The sequence below is a fragment of the Microcaecilia unicolor genome, chromosome 3 (assembly GCF_901765095.1).
Source record: "Microcaecilia unicolor chromosome 3, aMicUni1.1, whole genome shotgun sequence".
Lineage (NCBI taxonomy): Eukaryota > Metazoa > Chordata > Amphibia > Gymnophiona > Siphonopidae > Microcaecilia > Microcaecilia unicolor.
In genome coordinates this window covers 211,036,037-211,055,651 of record NC_044033.1, presented here as the reverse complement: position 1 = coordinate 211,055,651, position 19,615 = coordinate 211,036,037, and the positions used below count along the sequence as shown (strand labels likewise).

Below are 19,615 nucleotides of genomic sequence, written 5' to 3'. Positions count from 1 at the left end.
CCCACAGGAATCATAACTTACAGCAGGACGTATACAACCTGGCCCTAAGACAATTATATGTGGAATTAGGATTTAGCTCCTGCCCTTTCAGTAGTTGCTCAAGGCAAGTTACATCAGTTAGAGGAGTAACCTAATGGTTAGTGCAGTGCTGGAGAACTGGGTTCAATTCCCACTGCACCTCCTTGTGACCCTGGGTAAGTCACTTAACCCTCCATTGCCCCAGGTACAAAAAAAACTTACTGTAAGCCCACTACAGAGAAAGTACCTTAATATAATAATGTGTACAGCGTTGCGTACATCTAGTAGCGCTATAGAAATGATTAGCAGTAGGTAAAGTAGGTATCGGACTTCCCCATAGAGCTCTTCTTCCACAATCATTTATAACTCCCTGTTAGATGAATTAGAAACGCAAGAGTACTAAGAGGAAAAAGCATACCTTTGCCTTTTCAGCGGGGCTGGCTTAATGTTGTATTTGTCAGACAAGATTATGGTGTTGAGGTTTTTCTTTGCTGGAACAGGAGGAGGGGCTTCCATTTCTAGACCTAAGGGATTGCAGGAACAAAAGGTATAAGAAAATGAAGGAGCCATGTCACACAGTAATTGTAAAAAGGATTAGAGTCCTCATCTCCTCACCTATCACTTTAGTCCTCAGAAAACTCAACCAGATGCTTGGATCTTTCAGAAATCTTCCCTGGACTTACTTCTGCATTTATTTTTGACCCTATTTCTCTCCCATCCTCCCAGCCATGTTCCCTCCGTTCTTCTAACTCCTGCCTCTTCTCTGTCCCAAGAACTCTATCCATTCCCCTGTATTCAAACCAAATGGGATACATCACACAACAAAACTTATAGGCAGGATTTGTCCTTCATTGTCCGTAAGAGATGTTCCTTTTATTTCTGACTCACCAGTTGAGCGGAACTTTGCATGGCTGGGGGCAGTGGTCCGTAATGATTTGGGCTTTTCCTTCTTTTTCTCAATGCTTTCCTCACTGTTTCCCTCAGTCTTCACCTCTGGCTTCACTTCTTGTGCCTTTTCGTGGACAGGGGATCTTCCTTTCATTTCTTCCCTCCTTTTTTTCTTCTCTCTCTCTGTTTTGGAGAAGGAAAAAAATAGGGTGAGAGATCTTGATGCAACTTAACCAGAAGCCCCTAACATTTTCTTGTGCCCTTCAGTGGATTCCAATTTTTAATTTTAAAGAGGATTTTCTTTCTCCCACCATAGACAGAGACAATTGCCAAATAAAAGGGTTGGCTAAGCAGATGCACTCTGAAAAACTTTGTAAGTACTAGGAGTGTGCAGGGCAAAATTCATTTTGTTTAGTTTCCCCAAGTAATTTATGGGATTTTTGTTTTGTTTTATTATTTTTCCATTTCAGGTCAATGTTATCAATAGTGAGCACTATTGATGACATAGGAAAACCTCAAAATCTCAATATTTTTTCCTGTCATTTTGGGTTAAAAACTACATGAAATTACATGGGAATGTCATTGGTATTTCCCATGTCATTTCAAAAGAATGCACATCCCTAGTAAACATTGCTGTCTTGTCAGAAATAACTTATTTTCATCTGCTGTAAGCACAGGACAGTACTTCTAATACCTGCAGGTTGGGCATTGCTCTGCAACCGTATGACGGCCATCCAATCATCGACTAGAATGCCTGCCAGCTTCCGGAGCTCTTAGAGAGGAAGAAACAAACAAGTCAAGGTCAAGAAGGGTGGACTTGGGGAGGGGGTAAACTAAAATCTTAGCTTTGTGTTATACTTATTTACAAAATAAATAAATAAATAGAAACACAGAAATCAGGTGAGTCTATGGGTAGCCTTTCTGGTAATATGACAAATATGATCTATCATTCGTTGCTCAAGTACTGCCTAGAGGAGTCTGGCAGATCTTTTTGCTCGAGAGAAGAAAACTTTGTAAAACAAAGCTGGAAAAGTTTCTGCTTTTCTTAATAAGCTCACATTTCATCTTGATAGAAGAAACAAAGTATGCTAATAAATTAGAAATCAAAACATTTAAATGCTAAACTTATACTCGGGAGCCAGGCTTCACCTCTCTCTCATCTTTCTGTTTCTGTGTAATTATTTAAGGGCTCATATACTACTGGTTTCAATTTTATCATCTGAAATCATAAACAAACTCGCTTGTCGTCTTGTAGGGGTAGAATGCTGGTCTTTACCTTCATCTTCACTGGACTTGCTCAACTGTTTCACTAATTTGGCTGTGTTGTTCTGAAGAAGAAAAAAAGCAAACAGAAGATCAGCTTCTTATTCTGAATCTAACTAGCAATCCTAAGACGAGGATAACCTCTGTCCCTTTCTGCCCTTTACCCCAATTCCTACCCCGTGCTATGACAACCTATTCATTGAAGGGCACAAACCAGGGCCAACTGCACCAGTTTCATCATTTTCATCCTTGTGATGATGGGGCTTAAGAGTAGCTTGTGAAGACTGAAATGTAAATTATCAAGGTCCAAGTTAAAACTAAGTCAATGATTGAAAATTTATGGGCTGTGATTTGACATTTAATTAATGTTCAAGACTGAAAAGCTTGATTGCCCCATATATCTAATTTTCTGCCCAGCACTAGCAATTATTACAGATGTGCAGGCAGAAACTTTAGTTTGTTTTTATTTTTTCTAATTCCATTCTGTTTGCGTGTGCTGTTATTTGGTATCATATAATAGCATATGCCAACTAGTAATAACATGCATATACCTAGTAATCATCTTATGCCCTGACCCCCTGCCTTCCTTCTACCCCCCAGTCAAAATGTTACAGAGCCTCTTTCAAGCATGCAAGCAACTGCCAAAATATGATCATTCCCGATGTCTAGCAACCACAAAGAAAAATTTGTTTTTACTTGCTACTTTTCTTTCCTTTTAGTCTCTTTAGATCTGTCCAGATGTGTGAGTATGTGTAGATATATGTACGCCTACCAGCAGATGAACACTACTGGCTTGATATCCTGTATTTTCATATTAAAGCAAGATTGTTTCCTTATACTAAAAGCACAAAATATTATCCCTCAATTCAACCACGAACTAACCGAATTCTGCAAACTACTAAAGACCCATCTTTTTGAAAAAATATATCGAAAGGATCAAAACACATGAAGTCCACACACACTGTTAACAATGCATCAATACATCCTCTTCCGTACTTCTATCCCCCGCAATCTTACACGCTTAAACCTAATCTACAGGTAAAAAACAGAAAATATTATACCCGAACCATCTCTTGCTATCGCTCTGCTGCCCAATCAGGATCCGGTGTTCTTCTATTGTTTTGTTGTTCTTTGCCATTGTTTTATTCTCTTTAACGATACAGGGATTTGTTTTAATTTAACGCCTCATAATGTAACCATAATTATGTTGTAACAGATTGTACTTCCATCAATACAATGTATTGTAAGCCACAATGAACCCGCAAATAGGTGGGAAAATGTGGGATACAAATGCAATAAATAAATAAATAAATAAACCAGGGAAAAACTCGTAATAGACAAACCAGTGAAAATCGTCAATTTACAGTGTGCTATCAAGGAGTGAAGGTATAACTGAAAAAACTCAAGTTTACTACCTCCGCAACCTCAATTGTAACAGGTTACCCATCTCTAGGCAGGACATCTCTCTAGGCAAATTCTGGACTGGTCTGGAGGGACTAAGGGAAAGAAAATTAGCATTTAAGACCTATTTCCTTCTTCCTTAGTGTCCCTCCAAACTAGGGAAGTACCAAAACAGTACTCCTTATGGGTGGGTACCAGACAAACCAGACCCAGAGTCCGCATCTTGCCAAGCTTGAACATCCAAGTGATAAGAGTCTCATAAAGGAATGCAATGCTGGCCAAGTAGCTACTCTGTAGATTTCCAGAAAAGGAACATGCTCCGCCCAAGAGGAATGCACCTTCAAAATTGAGGGAATATCCTGACCACATGCAATATATACTGTCACCTTTGCTTTCAAAACCATTTTCCCCTTCCTAAGGTCTTCCAATATTACAAATGGTCCAACCAGTGAAACTCCTCTGTCCTTCTGAGGTAACACACACCTCACTGCACATCCAACCTATGAAAACGTCTGGCATCTCCCAGCACCAGGAGCATGACACTCTAATGTGAAATGACAACACTACCTTCAGCAGGAAAGGAAGGGTCAGACTGAATCAACACTTTTTCCTTGAAGAACATTAATAACGTCTGCAACTCTGAAATCAGTCTAGCTGAGCACATACCTACCAAAAATGCCATCTTCATATTGAAACTAACATTTTTGAGGGGCTCAAAGGGGGCCTGAACCAACACAAAGAACACTAAGTTTTAAGTCCCCTGGTGGTACCAGTGATCACCTGGGGGCCTCAAAAGCTTGACCCCTCTCAGCATTCTCACCTGGATGGAAGGCTACATGTCCTGCTCTTGAGGCTGCCATTCATGGTCACCACCATCCAATCCAGTGTTTCTAAGCTCATTCCTGTCTTTGGACTGGAAACTCTGCAGCCACCAGTAACAGGCTGCTCTTTATCTCTAAATGCATTTCTAGCTTGAGTCTGCAGTGACCACTGCGACAGCAATGCCTTCTGCAAGAGGCACGTATTGGCCCCTGCCATCAAACCCAAGTACCTGGTGACACTCCCAAGCCGTGAGCCTCAATCTGCTGATATGTCCTCTGACCTAAGACAATAACTTCTTGGCTCTCACCTCTGTCAGAAACACACACCCCTGTAGAGTACTGAAGTATGCTGCCAAATATTCTAAGGACTACGAAAGTTGTAATTTGCTCTTAGATGAATTGAAAACTCATTCCAACTCATGAAGAAACTGGATTTCTCGCTCTCCTTAAATGACTATGCCTTGATCAATCAGTGATCCAAAGAAGAGTGTACCAGGATCTCCTCCTTACATAAGGCGGCTGCTACTACAACCATCACACATTGGAAAAGGTCCTGGACACCATCGCTAGGTTGAACAGAAGCGCATAAAACTGGAAATGCCAACCCAGCACTGCAAACTGACCAGTTATGCTCCTCCCAAATGGGATATGTAGGTACTCTTCTGTCGGATCTAACGTCACACTCTCCTCGTTGAACGCCATGATCAGTGATTTCACGGTTTCCATGCAGAATCTGGGCACCTGGAGCACTCTGTTCCCTTTTAGATCTCAAGCAGGTAAACAAAGTAAATAGATCTGCCTGTGCCTACTCAGTTGGAGGAACAGGCATGACTTCCCCTAGATGCATCAGCAACTCCAGTGTACCTCTGATCGCTCTTCTTGGGTGGAACACTCTGGCCTCAATAAAATGGCCCCTCACAGAAGAACTGACTGGACACCTTAAGCCAGCCACCTGGAAGCCTAGGCACCTTAGTACCTCTGAACTCTTCACTACCTTCTCCAGATCTTCTCCAAACAACTGCCTCTGAAGGGGAGCTACATTTGCTGTACAACAGGAAAACTCCTGATGCCACCAACAGAGCCATATTCTTGGCTGATGCTTTAATGAGCTCATATATGGCATCTGCCAAAATGTCATCCCCATCTCCAACCAGTCTGCCTCTGGACCTCCTGCCACTGCCCTGCTCAGGCAAATGAAAACTGGTTTCAGCAACATAACCTTACAAACTACTGCCTGCAGGGATAGCACCACTTCCACAAAGGCCTGCTTTAGAAAAACTTCCATTCAGTGGTTCTGAAAATCTTCCAGGGCAGTACACTTCTCCCCCAGGATTGTGGTTGATACCAATGCATTCATCTCTGGAAATAATAGCATGCCCTTATCCTCCTCCTGGGACAGGGTGGAGTTGCATCATGAAATGCCTCACTGTGAACCCCATATCTGGGGTCTCCCATTCTGCTGTAATCATCTATGATGACAATAAGCATGGAAAAAGCCTGGGTTTCTGGATCCCCTCCAAAAGAGGGTCTGCTGTCAGGCGATCCTTGGAGATCTTAAGTACCTCACGGAGCTTCTCTCCATGAAAAATCCATACCAGTCGGATCTTCTTCTGGGGGCACTTCTTCTTGCAGAAATTCCTTCCAGAGGTCTTCTTGGATCCCCAAGGAGCCCTGCCCCCCCCCCCCCCCCCCGGTCCAGAAAGTCAACAGTAAGGATCAACCCCATGATCTCGAGGTCTTCTTACAGGAAATGCACAGGGTTCCACTGGTGGGAACTCTCAGATGCCAGAACCAGTTGCTTTAGTACTGTCTTCATCAAAAAGCCCTGTGCATCATTAGCATACATTGAAGAGGGGGGGGGGAGGGGGGAACACTATACTGCCTCGGAGCTCCCGTCTTGTTTGCAAACCAAGCTTACTTCCTCCTGTGCTGCTATCCACACCAGCTTTATAGCCCCCCTCCCCATTTCAACGGTGATTCTCACCAAAATTGGATCTGCTGTGATATCTATGGATGGGTGTGCTCCCAGGCTGCAGCCTGTTCCATCTTAAGTCAGCATGGATGAAGAGTCTCCTTCAGGTGGGCCTCCAACGCACTCCCGTCTTGTCAAAAAATTGCTCCAGCAGCTGTCCTTTCTCTGCCTGCCAATACATCTCCATGGCTCGATGATCAAGCACAGAGCCTCACAAACAGCCGGCGGCTCTCCTGTGAACATCCTTGACTGGAAGTGCACTGTGTATACATTTGCTCCTCAGTTGCCGAACAGGTCTCAAGCAGCACAAAAAAAAAAAAAAAAAAAAAGCACCTTTATGCCTGCTGCCAATTCAACATGGAAAGATGGCTGAGGCACAATAATCCCCAAACCATGGGGAAAAAGCCCCCCAGAGATGAGTAGCAGGTAAGGGAGGAACCTGGTCTGCCGAATGTAGCACAGGACCACATACAAAAAAAAAAAAACCCCAACCAGCAGAACCGCCAGAGGCCTTCTTGCCTTCAAACTTTCTCTAAAGAAATTCAGTTCTGAGTTTTCTGCTCTACTTTTTTGTTTTTCTCTCATTTTTTTGCTGGCCCTGACCAAACTCACCCGACCAGTCCCAATCTGCATAGGATAGCTTACCTACCATCTGCTGGAGACCAAAAAATACTTTCTGGCTGGAGATCGGTTAGGATATGGTTTCAAGACAAAGGTTTTTAGTCTCTATCTACTGGTAAGGAGTGTGTATATTCACATTTCTGAACTGGTCTGGAGGGACGCTAATGAAGGAGAAATTAGGTTTTACTCAATAATTTTCCATTAGTTCTTCCCACTATTCCAGCATCTGTGGGATAGTTATGTCCATCAACAAGCAGGTGGAAATAAAGACTTGAAAAATGAGCCAATACATCTCTCTTGGTATCCAGTCCAGCTCCTCAGTATTTATGTAGGCAAGCAGTAAAGAGAAACTCAGAATAAACAGAATAACCTTAAACAACTCGCTATGCCCATATGGCCGCCGCATTAGAGACTGCTATATTTTGTGGTTCACAACTTTTTTCCCATGTTCTCTAGCAAACCTCTTTCCTTTTTTTTTTTTTGTTTAAAGGTTGTTGTGCTGGAAAAGGAGATCTCCACAAGAAACAAGGGTGATTTGCAGGGCACAACAGACACCTTCAGATATGACTCTGCAGACTTAATCCACCTGCAAAGCTCAACTGGGGACCAGATGACCAACTGGACCAGGAGCATAGCACTCAGAATCAGTGGCTAAAAAGTGTATCCATCCACCTGCTGGAGATAGAAAAAACTGAGCTGGACTGGATGCCAGAAGAGATACATCTCAGCTCAGTTTCCAGTCCTCTATCTCCTGCTGGTTGATGGACACAGCTATCCCACAGGTTCTGGAATAGTGGGAAGCTATGTAATGGAACAGCAATTGTATGATATTCTACTGACAACTCCTTCCTTAAAAAAGAAATCTTGAAAGCAGCACTACTGCCTCCCAAACTACTGGGGTAGGAGTACGCCTGTACTAAACTAACCTGTTTCAGGTGCTCCACAGTGAGGGGCAGGTGCTGCAGTGTCAGCAGGATCTGCTGTAGAAGAGGCATGTTATTGGTAGTTTTACAGTAGGTCAGCCAGCTGTTCAGAAGCTTATAGCCTCCAACTTTAATGAACCTGAAGGAAATAAGATGTTTTTACTTTTACATATGAAATCGAAGTAGGTTGAGGAAAAATTCAAATCAAGTCTTATATACTGCTAATATCCCCTGTTTAGGGTTCTGTGTGGTTTAAAAGTGCAAGTCTCTTATTGTAAGAGCAGCTCATACCTGGTCAGTATATCTTGTGAGGTGGTCTGAAGGAGGATATTCAGGTACATACACCGACTTACCATCTTCCTGGATTCTTTCATTAGGCTGTAATATAAAAAAAATATATATATCACAATTAAAAGGCAATTCTATAAATCAGATGCCTGCATTTACTACATATCCTTTTGTACATGGAAATATCCAGAATGCTAGCACTTATACATATACCTGTGAAAGTGCCAGCAGAACAAGTGCTATTCTGCAAATACCCACATAGCACATATCTGCAAGGGGAATGTACACAGGGGTAAAGCTTGGGTACGACATGCCTGGGGCTCCCACTTATGCATGTAACACAGATTACTGCAAGTCATGTGCATCCCTGCTGTGTTTAGGCACTGGTACTTACGCCAGCGCTATGGCTGGTTTAATTGTTGGCACCTATATAATGCTCATCCTGATATTGGGTTATGGTATTCTATAATGGAACCTGGGTGCCCAGGTTCTATTTTAGAATAAGCTCCTATTTGGGGCATCTAAGACTTTTACCAGTTGCAGAATTGTCCACTTAGTGACCAACATTTTTAAGAGAACATACTGTTCTACAATACCAAAACAAACAAAAAAGTTTTAAAGCCAGAGGTCATGTTAATAAACAGGTTGTTTATTACTTTAAGGAACATGTTTACTAAGCTGCACTATGGACACACTACTTATTAGTGTGTAGCACATGCTAATGCTAGAAACACCCATATAATCCTATGGGTGTCTCTAGCGTTCGTGCACCAGCCCTAAATTATTTACTTTGTAGAACATGGCTTGGTGTATAAAGGCCTTTGCATTACCTACAAAACACACTGCAATTATTGATATCTGCTCAACTTAATCTTCCACATCTGAATATCTTTTACCTGCTTTCTTTACAAACATCAGCATTGTTGTAGAAGCCACCATGTTTGACCAGAATGTCAGTATCATCATTGCCACTTCTGCCAATCAAAGTGTCTGTATATGTGATGTCACAATTGCCACAATGGGGGTTCCAATCAAAATGCCAGTATGTACTGCATTATTTTTATCTCTTGCCAACAGCTCTTCTCCCAAAAAGACAGCCATGTTGGGGGATTGTAGAACGAACTCACATAGACTTTCATAAACTAAAAATTTACTGTTGAATTATACAAAGTGGTCTTATTGCTATTCAACCAGATAATCCTTTCCATCTATAGCACAGAAATAAATTTTGTTTCTCAAAAGGATTGGGGTCTTCAACTTGTTGAGGAGAGGAAAAAAGTTCAGAATTTGAATTCAAATGAACAGAATAAAAGATTATTGCATACTAGTAAAGCTGAAATGATCAAGAAAGCCTACCCAAAAATCTTTGAGATGCCTTCTATAGCTTTGACTTCCCCATCCCGACCAAGAAAGCAGTCCAACCCTTTCAAGAGTTCTTTGGGGTCAATTGGCCCAGAGCCCATTGTGAAGATTCCTGTAGCAGGGTGAAAAAAAGGCATTATTAGAACATACGTATCTAAACCTACTACTTGAAATTGTAACACACAATGCCTAGCATAATTCCCCTCCAATCAACATTTATCAATACAGCATCAATATGCACATAATTTTTGAAATACTTGTAATGTCAACGTAAGACTTTTACCAGTGTAAAGAAATACACAAGGCAAACAGTTCTTGTGTGTGTTTATAAATAGGAATCAACTCAATTATAACAAGTTTTAATAAGTGATAACCCAGGAGACTACGCCTTAATGACAGGGTGCACCCACCACAACTGAATGGATTGGTTCTGCAGGTACATCGCATTATATAGAACTGGAAACCAAATAAAGTAAGTAAACCTGTGAATCAGCCCCTTAATAGATGAAAAGGCAATATTATGACAAGGGGGCTGGAGAGGATGGGGAGGGCAACAAGCAGTCATTAAGTTTTGTCTAATAGGTTTTTATAAAACTGAAGTTTGATTGATGGCTTCACACTACTAACCACAAATTCAGTTCCACAGAACTAAAACCAACATTGATTCCTAAAACAAAGCAAATTATAAACTTTTATTTAGTGTATGGGTAGTTTCTGATCCATTACAACTTGAAATAAAAAGGGTTTTGTAAGCTGGGTATTATCACAAAATGCCACAAAATGTTGCTAACTTTGACCTGTTATGATGTTGATTCTGAAGTAGTTGACCAATTTTTTGGTTATGAGGTCTACTTAGAAAATAAGTACACCAAGAATCATTTCGCTACAAAAGCTTAAATTAATGGCACTACAAGCTCAATTTTTTAAACAGCTAAAATAGTCAAAGAAGAAAATATGACTGGTTAATGTATTAATGGATGATGATGCTTCTGCAGCAAAAAATTTCAGACTGTACGCATAACTCCTGTCAATTCAGAAAATTAGCTTAATTTTCCGTAATGATGATGAAACCCATACAAATATGGTCTGAAGCTAAGAAGATTGAGACTTTTTAATTAAACACTCCTATAGTCAAGGAACCTATTGAGACTTTATAGTTAAACACTCCTTTAGTCAAGGAATGTTATTTCTTACATAAGACCTGATGGGTATTTTCTTATCCCAATTTTTAATTCTTTATTTAAGCTAGCAGGATAGGTTTTAAAACAATCTCACATAAACAGTTAAGGAAGCATACCTACTATTAGTGCCTAAACATGGAGCTACTAAGTTTTATTTCACAATTAGAAAAATGGAGACTGGCATGCAATATGCCAAGGGACAAAAGGAAACCTTCAGTAACTACTTCCAAATGCAAGTGTTTTGACAGTTTGAAAATTATTTTTGATAGGTGCTTATCTCATCCAGAAAGCACTGGTATAGCAGGCAACAGAAAGTTACCTCAATATAGTCTCAATGAATTAGCATTTGAATCACAAAGCATGTTAGTTATGGTGTGGATGTATGAAGTACAGGTTTCTAGTGTTTTGGACTAACAGCCTCGGAGAGCCAGTAGGTTATAGCCCATGCTGAGGAATCGTCACATTGGGCATGTCACTTCATTTTACAAGCTCAGCTGTTCAGACTGGATATAATATTGATATAGGGGAAATGCAGTTAAGTGGAAGTCTGCCAGTCAAAAGATTGGTCTCTGTAAACTATTAACAAAAATCTCCCCACTGTAAAGAATGGTACTTAAAATGCTTTTATCAAACTGGAAATAGCAAAATTGTTTTCTCTCCTTGCAGTGAAACAAACCCATGTATAGTGTCATAAGGAAGAAGTGTTTGTGCAGTCTGAAATTCTGTCATTTCCATTGCATACAAACATACTGTAAGAGGTGACTAACCACAGGTTTGTGGTATAAAGGCAAAAATCACTTGCATGGCATAGATTTTATTTTTCCGAGAGCCTGGCTTGAGCATTGCAATTCAAATCGACTGCCAATGCATGAATAAGTCACACTTGCAACCATCTATGGCAGCAAACACCCAGCCCCTTCTCAAAGAAACTAGTGGAAATTGCACAATTTATAGTAAAAGTTTGGAATTTTATTTCTCACCCCATTAAAGAAAATTCCACCACATCCTCCTAGGATACCCAATAAATTCATTGAAGTTGACTGCATGGTTCATTTGGGAAATTTGCAGTAATATGTGGGAAGACAGCTAATTAAGCCCACCCGAGATAGAATATGAGTTCTCTTTAGTTAATATCACTTAAAAATAAAAATGAAAAAATGTCAGCAGTGGAGTGTTGAGACATCCATCGCTGAGACCGTTTCTAAAAACCATCGATAAGACCATTTCTAAATATCTTTTATTCTGGTTAACCTTATGTCTAGAACAGTAAACTGGCCTCCTGTAATGGCCAAGAATGAGCACACACATCTCAATAACAGATAGGTATGTATGTGCTAGGTTCTATAATGTCCAGAATGTAGTGGGGGATTAATTACTTGGCCCGGAGAGCTGTGCACAGTTTAAGTGGCTGATAGTCAAGGAACTGCAGGCAACTCCTCCTCCCCCTCCCAAAAAAAAGAACTGCCACAAAGAAATGTGAGATGATAGCCCCTAGGCATAGTTATGTCAATATTTCCCAGTAATCCTATGAAGTTTATCTCTGGGGGTATGTGTGTATATATATATATTTTTTTTTTTGATCAGGGTTTTTCTAGCATATTCTTGAAGTCAATACAAGAAAGGATATTACAGCACATTTTGCACACCATTTTTAATACTGAGATCCAAAACAACTTCCCAGTGGCAGTGACTTTCAGAATCATCAGGTTGTAATGGCATCTATCCATTCATTGTCCATTACCAAACTTCTGGAGTCCCAAGCCTTGAATTTCCCACCAGATTTGCACAACTGGAGGTCATCTCTTCTGTGGGTAAAAAGCGCCATTGACTAGCCATGATGGCATTTTCTGGATGTGATGAGTCACCTCAGATGGTTTGCAGGGTACATGGTGCAATGGAACAAACACCAAACTGATCAGGATACCCTATCCAGACACATCCTCTTTGATGCACACGTAATCTTGCCCAGGCAGGAGCTTTTACTTAACCAGCAAGTGAAGGAGCATATATCAGTCACCCAACAGAATTTCAGACAACTGCTGCAAGTCACTGTCACTTAGCCCGAGAATCAACAGCTCTTTACGACACAGAAATCAGGAAGTAGACTTAAGTAAAATGAAGTCAATAATTAGATGAAAGGAGGATTTCTGTCCCCTAGGATGAACAGACTTCAGCAAAACCACCCAACTCTGGTAAGCAGAATCCTCATGTGTTCTCTTCTGGTGTCAGAGCAATGGCTTGGACTCCACTTTTCGTATCAGAATGCACCGCAAGACTATACATCAGGATAAGTGGTTGGGGTTTCACAAACTTCATTAATATAATCTGGCATTACCACAGTTACAGTTTTACAACAGCTTAGACCCCAGCCACAAAATGACAAGAATACTCCTGCAAGGGAGCTCCCCTTCTTCCAATCATTTAAATCCCCCTTTCCATTCAAGAGGTGAATCAGAAATTCATATAAGCTGCATATAATGTTTATATGTTGTATCAATCATTCTCACATTCTTATGATTAGGAGCTATTTGACCCTCTTATATAGGCCCAAAACTCTAAAGCAAAGGTTCCCCAAATGGGGCACCCCTAACCAGTGATGTTTTTGGGATATCCACATAGAATATTCATGACACAGATTTCATGCACTTCCTCCACTACATGCAAATTTCTCATGTATATTCACTGTGAATATCCTTAAAAGTCACTGGCTTGGGAACCGCTGTTCTAAAACAGTTATGTAGTTGGCAGTGGCTGCCAAATTTATCAGGGCTTTAAAAAAAAAAAAACCCCAAACAAAACCATCCAGCACTTACACAGGTATCCATTGATCATTGAAGTCGCTATCAGCCAGCTAAGTTACTAACATATGCTAAAGCTGTTAATTCACATTATTATACTAATGGACCCATTTTACACAATGGGACCTTGTTATTAATAAGGTGCATTAACTGTGTAAGTGTATGTTACCAAATGTAGCTGTCAATGGCCAGACATCTGTTTTAATCAAACTGGTGGGGGAGGGAACAGAACTAGAAATTATACTAAGGGCTTCTTTTACAAAGCCACGCTAGTGTTCCCGTGTGGCAGATGAGCGGAAGCCCATAGGAATTGAATGGGCTTCTTCTCATTTACTACATGGCTTTGTAAAAGAAGACTGTAAGTGCAGAAAAATGTAGTCATTCCCCATTTAACAGAAATTCATGTCTGCATGTAAAAAAAAAAATAGCATGAATGATAAGTTATGTTTAAAGTTATGCTGGTATTTCTAGCATTCACAATTACATAGTTTAGCTGAAAATCTGCAGAATATTAACCTTTACAAGCATACAATTAGCACAGTAAGCAACTAAGGATTTTCACAGCTAATTCTGTTCATAGTACTTTTGATTTAGAAAAACAAACCCTCAAGCTATTTGACTAGCTATACCTTTTAGAAAGCCAAAAGTTTTTTAAAAATCTATGTTTTTGGGACTGCTTGATACACCCATTAATTGGCCTTCCAAAAGAAAACATCTCCTACAAGCACAACTAGTTTTACTTTTTACAGGTTACTTGTACCTTTTCTCTCTACGCTCACAACTATGCATATTCCAGACAGTATATAGTAGCAGTCCCATATACTAAAAGCAAATTGTTAATCTAAGAACTCTGATATGGAAGTTTTAAATTTCAGATTAAATAACACAGGGACTTCACAAAAACAAAAAAAGCAAAATGCTTTTAGAAGATTTGGCATCTGCACTTCTACTCTGCTGCATTAATGTAAATTTGCAGATAAAGTTAAAATCAGGCAGCCATTTGAACAGAATTTTTTTTTGAACAGTTGCATGGCTGACATTTTCAACTGGTTAGGCTAGGCTCTCCACCTGAGTGGATGAACACAAAATCCCACGAGGTCAAAATACAGATAAACAAAGTGGGACATGTACAACTGAACACAAATAAAGGTTAATAATTAGAAGCAAAAATTGCCATTAAAAACATTTCATAGTTAATTAAAAAAGCTATAATCTTATATTCTGAATGTTATTAACCTTTTTTATTTTAAAGTTGCAACATTCTGAAAAATAATAGGCTCCTTCATTCACAAAAGCCTATCACCAGAGTAAGATTTCTGCAGCAAGCATATGGGACTGCTTTACAGATTCATAGCACCAAATTACACAATTCAGCCTATTCAAGGATAATGGCAAGAACAAGCTCTCAGGTCCTTTTCTCTTTGTGAGAAATAACTTGAGCTGCTAACCCAAAAGGCAAAGGGTGCCCTAATTAGCATTTCCTAAATATAGTCACCACAGATGGCGCTGTCAAAGTTAACTGAATATTTTAGGAGAAAGGTTGTCACTGCAGCCACTGGCAGCCACTGGCAACCCCCCCCCCCCCCCCCCCCCCCCCCCCCGCAGGCCATCACTAAGTGTTGTAGAAGTATCTGCTTTAGATGAAGGAACGACTTAGGGATACTCTAGAATCCAAAGAAGATTCCTGAAGGTAAGTAAATGAGGTTATTTATAAAAATGAAATGGCATACCATTCCACAATGTATCATTTCCTACTTTTTTTATCAGAAAGTTTTGTTGGAAATTATTGAGTTGTGCTATACGGCATCCCACATACAAGTATATGGTTAAACAGAAAAGGTTTACTGGTGCTCCATGCTGTCATCATCCCAATAAAAAATGCAGTCACTAAAATTCAAATGTACTTTCTTAATCACTTTTGGCCTCTTTCAAAAAAGGAATCTAGCTCTCTTTCAGCAATATCTTGAACTTGGAAAATAATTCTACTCTAATTTCCCAGTTGACAGTTTGTTTTTTTTGAGAAACTTCTGCTCCTTGTCTTGCTTAGCCTCCTTTGACTAGACCTGGCAAAGTGACTCCTTGAATGTTTGATACAAACCATCTCTAAAGAGCAAACAAGCTATACACACTATACATTAAAATGGGTTTAAGCAACAGTATTTTTTACATTTGACTTTACAAAACAAAATGTGGATTTAAACCCAAAACACCACAATCCAAGTTATAGGTTACTTCCTATTCAAATAAAAATAAACTGGGGGAGGAACACAAAGACCACATTAGGTTGTGTCCCATACTGAACTTGATCTTATGGGAAATGCTATGTGTAAGACTGGCAATTTACTAATCCCAGGCACTGAGGCTGTATTCAGCTCTCACTAGAAGGCAGACCAAGAAGATCCTTATTGGTCTACATCTTCTAAATGTAGCTCATGATTATACACTCAGCCCAACTGGATACTCTCCAACTTCTATACTGTAGTTTTTCCTATTAAACATTGCATTGCTCAGTATTTGACTCTACAGTGCGAAATCTTGAAAATTTTAAATTTGCACAGCAACTACCAGTCTTCCATTTCCAACAGGGCAAGATCCTTGCCTGGAAACACTAACAGTAGACTATAAGCAAAACCTTAACTTGGGTAAAAACCACAAGTCCTGCCAAAGAACAAATTAGGACAAATCAGGTAGTTAAAGCACTAAGGGGTCCTTTTCTTCTTAGTGCTTTAACTACCTGATTTGTCCTAATTTGTTCTTTGGCAGGACTTGTGGTTTTTACCCAAGTTAGGTTTTGCTTATAATCTACTGTTAGTGTTTCCAAGCAAGGATCTTGCCCTGTTGGAAATGGAAGACTGGTAGTTGCTGTGCAAATTTAAAATTTTCAAGATTTCGCACTGTAGAGTCAAATACTGAGCAATGCAATGTTTAATAGGAAAAACTACAGAAGTTGGAGAGTATCCAGTTGGGCTGAGTGTATAATCATGAGCTACATTTAGAAGATGTAGACCAATAAGGATCTGTGGCAAAAAAAAAAAAAAAAAAAAAAAGAGGCCTTAGTGCACCCTTGTGTTGGGTTTTCCCATATGCTAAGGCCATTTTTACCACAGCTGTAAAACAGCCAATTTTCTATTTGTCGTATTAATGGCCATGTCCTAATGTGGTCATCAGCATGAGACCATAAAAAAAAAAAATTAGTGAGCACTTAACACCACCCATTTTGCACACTGTAGTCCTGTGCCAACTTTAGCATGTTCGGGAACTTAAAAATATTTTTTTAGTGTGCACTGATTTGGGAGGACACCTGAGCACATCTCTGCTACACTATTTTAAACTGCATTAGCACCTAACGCTGCTTAGTAAAAAAAGCCCTCAAGATTTTGGAGTTAACATGGATTTTACTGCAAGCCAAACTTTTCCTTTTAAGGTTTTTTTTTTTTTTACACAGGTCATGTGCTAATGTGGTCATTAACGCACGGTAACTGCTAGGACAATGTGAGGGTATTCAGCGACTTCTATGTAGGAGCGCTAAATGAGCCAGTGTTCTCAAGTTAGTGCACATTACCTAGAATGCACTAGCATGATGTTTTCACGCTTTTGCCATGCCTTCTGCCAGAATTCCCTAACGCATGCTAAGAGGTATATTACTGTAGAATGCCTTAATGCTGTCATGCGATATCCCTGTTAGTGCATGTTAAGGGCTTTACACCCTTTAGTAAACATGTACCTAAGGCAGGGGTTCATAACCAGTGGTGCCCGCACCCTCAAATGTGCAGGAAGAAGTCAAAAGGTTGCAAAGAAGGGTTTTGAAATTTGAGGCAAGTTATTGAAATTTTCTAGACGGCGTGAAGGCATTTATTAAGAGTTATTGTCGTGTTAACAGTGTACTACTGGAATTATAGCAGCATGTTAGCGAATGTTAGTGACATATGCAACAGTCAGTAGTCACTAGTGGACACTTGTATAAAATGGGGTGCAGTACCCTCAAATGTGCAGGAAGATGTCAAATGGGTGCAGAGAAGGGTCTTGAAATCTGAGGCAAGTTATTGAAATTTTCTAGATGGAGTGAAGGCATTTATTAGGAAAGTTATTGTCATGTAACTGTGTATTACTGGAATTTTAGCAGCATGTTAGTGGCTAACAGTTAGCAACATGCAACTGTCAGTAGTCACAAGCAGACACTCATTATAGGAAGAGGGAGCAAGGATTTTATCTATCCGTTAAAGGGGGTGCAAAAACAAAACAAAAAAAAGGTTAACAATCCATGCAACTAAGGACTATTTTTATTAAGATTCCCCCCCCCCTTTTTCCCCATGAGGAATAAAAGCTTAGTAAACCAGACCTTAAAACTGGACATGTGAAATAAGGCTAGGCTACAGGAAAAACTTCCTTAAAACACACACACAAAATTCAGTGCTACAATCTGGTACTAACCCCCATCCCACCCACGAGTGGGTGGAAGCAACAAGGTGTTTAAATTGAAAAAGAGCACTCCCCTGGGGGTTCTTCTTCATTTAGACTTTTACAGAGTTGCTGCTGCTTCTATAGGTGAGATCAAACTGCCTGACATTTTAGTGATGAAGTAGTACAACTCAGCAAGAGCATTTGAATCACCACGGAAGGAAAAAAAAAAGTTAAAAGAGGCTGTGATCGGGAGCCTCATCTCAAACTGAATTAACTCTGGCAGCCCACATCTTTCAAATTATCACAATTTCAAAACTACATCAATGGTGAATATACCAACTTTTGGAGGGAGAAGACTCCATCATTGTTGTCCAATCGCATTTAAGCAAATAGATGATTATGTATATAAAAAAAGACTGGACCACAATAAAAAAAAACCCATTCAGTTCACATAAGAAATTCTGTGATTGCTCGGAATTCCTTCACATAATCAGTGCAGAAAGCTGATAAGTACACTCCTTGCACAAAAAACAATTCAAAATCCCAGAACTGCTAATAGCGTTCTAGGGTTCAGCATGATAAAACTTTGATCCAAATTCTATGCAATCTGTAAAAAACCAGACTGCCTTGGATAAAAAGTCTGAATTATCATTCAGAGATAATGTTGTTAAAGACTAGTGTTGCCAGATATTATGTTTTACTATTATGTTTACTTTCTGTTTTTAAACTATATTCATTATGTAGATCTCTGCATTCCAAACCTGGTGAATGACTACAGTGGAATAGGCAGATATGAATGAGGAAGGGCAAAAAAACCTATGCAATCTTTGGTGACTCAAGGCATATACTGAACTAGAATGTACAAGTATGCTGCACTAAGTTATGAGGTAATGAAAGATGACTAACGTGTATCACTAGCGATGTTGTTTCAGGCTCATAGAACTTGTGATGACATCTCATAGGACATAACCCTTCTGAAAAAGGGCCAGGCATGGTGCCAGAGCTGTTCACTGCCATACGGATGGATTTAGGCAGCATTCACAGAAATTGAGAGCCAGTCATCACAAAATTAGATCTCTTATGGCTAAAATTTGGGCCCCTAATTGCAAAGCTCCAAAAGGAGCACCAGTGCATGCCAATTCCGTTCCACGCAAGCTGAGGACTGTTGTCAAATTGATCTAAAATACACTGTTAAAGGGACATAAGAAAATTTCTTGGGCAGCATCAGGTGCCAAATCCCAGCACCAGTTCCAACTGAGTTAGAAGCCCAGAAGAAAAGTTACCAGGTAAAAACTAAAATACAGAACCATCTTGTATTAAGTTTTAGCTTTGAGATCTACCAACCATAAGCAGAGGGTTAAAAAGAACTTTCTAAACACGCTTAGGATGAAAGGGATTAAAATTGCCCCACAATGCTACCTTACAGCATACGAAATCTGTGGTGTCCAACTTTCAATTTAAAAATTGAGAACTACAGGATCCATGACTCTACATTCTCCCATAACTTAATGTTTCACAGCTGGGAAATGCAACTGTCTAAAATTATTTGCAGAATGGAGGTCCTGCTTTATACCTTGGACCTTCCTGGCTTAACTACCACAATGGGGCTTTTAAGTTGTAACCCACCTGGCAAGTCTTCTGGGACCCTACTAGTGGGCTCAGACCCACAGTTTGGGAC

The 19,615-nt window shown here is 39.9% G+C and overlaps 1 protein-coding gene across 1 annotated transcript in view; it reads right to left on the bottom strand.

Moving 5' to 3' along the window:
* Window positions 1–19,615, bottom strand: part of PPP1R10 (protein phosphatase 1 regulatory subunit 10) — a 35,463-nt gene that overhangs the window by 10,783 nt on the left and 5,065 nt on the right. Inside the window, exons 3-9 of the mRNA XM_030197380.1 lie at window positions 9,552–9,669; window positions 8,199–8,285; window positions 7,911–8,046; window positions 2,183–2,234; window positions 1,601–1,678; window positions 907–1,089; window positions 437–542 (exon numbers count right to left, since the gene is read on the bottom strand). Coding sequence (XP_030053240.1) covers window positions 437–542; window positions 907–1,089; window positions 1,601–1,678; window positions 2,183–2,234; window positions 7,911–8,046; window positions 8,199–8,285; window positions 9,552–9,658 — 749 coding nt within the window. The 5' untranslated portion in view covers window positions 9,659–9,669. The remainder of the gene's footprint in view (window positions 1–436; window positions 543–906; window positions 1,090–1,600; window positions 1,679–2,182; window positions 2,235–7,910; window positions 8,047–8,198; window positions 8,286–9,551; window positions 9,670–19,615) is intronic.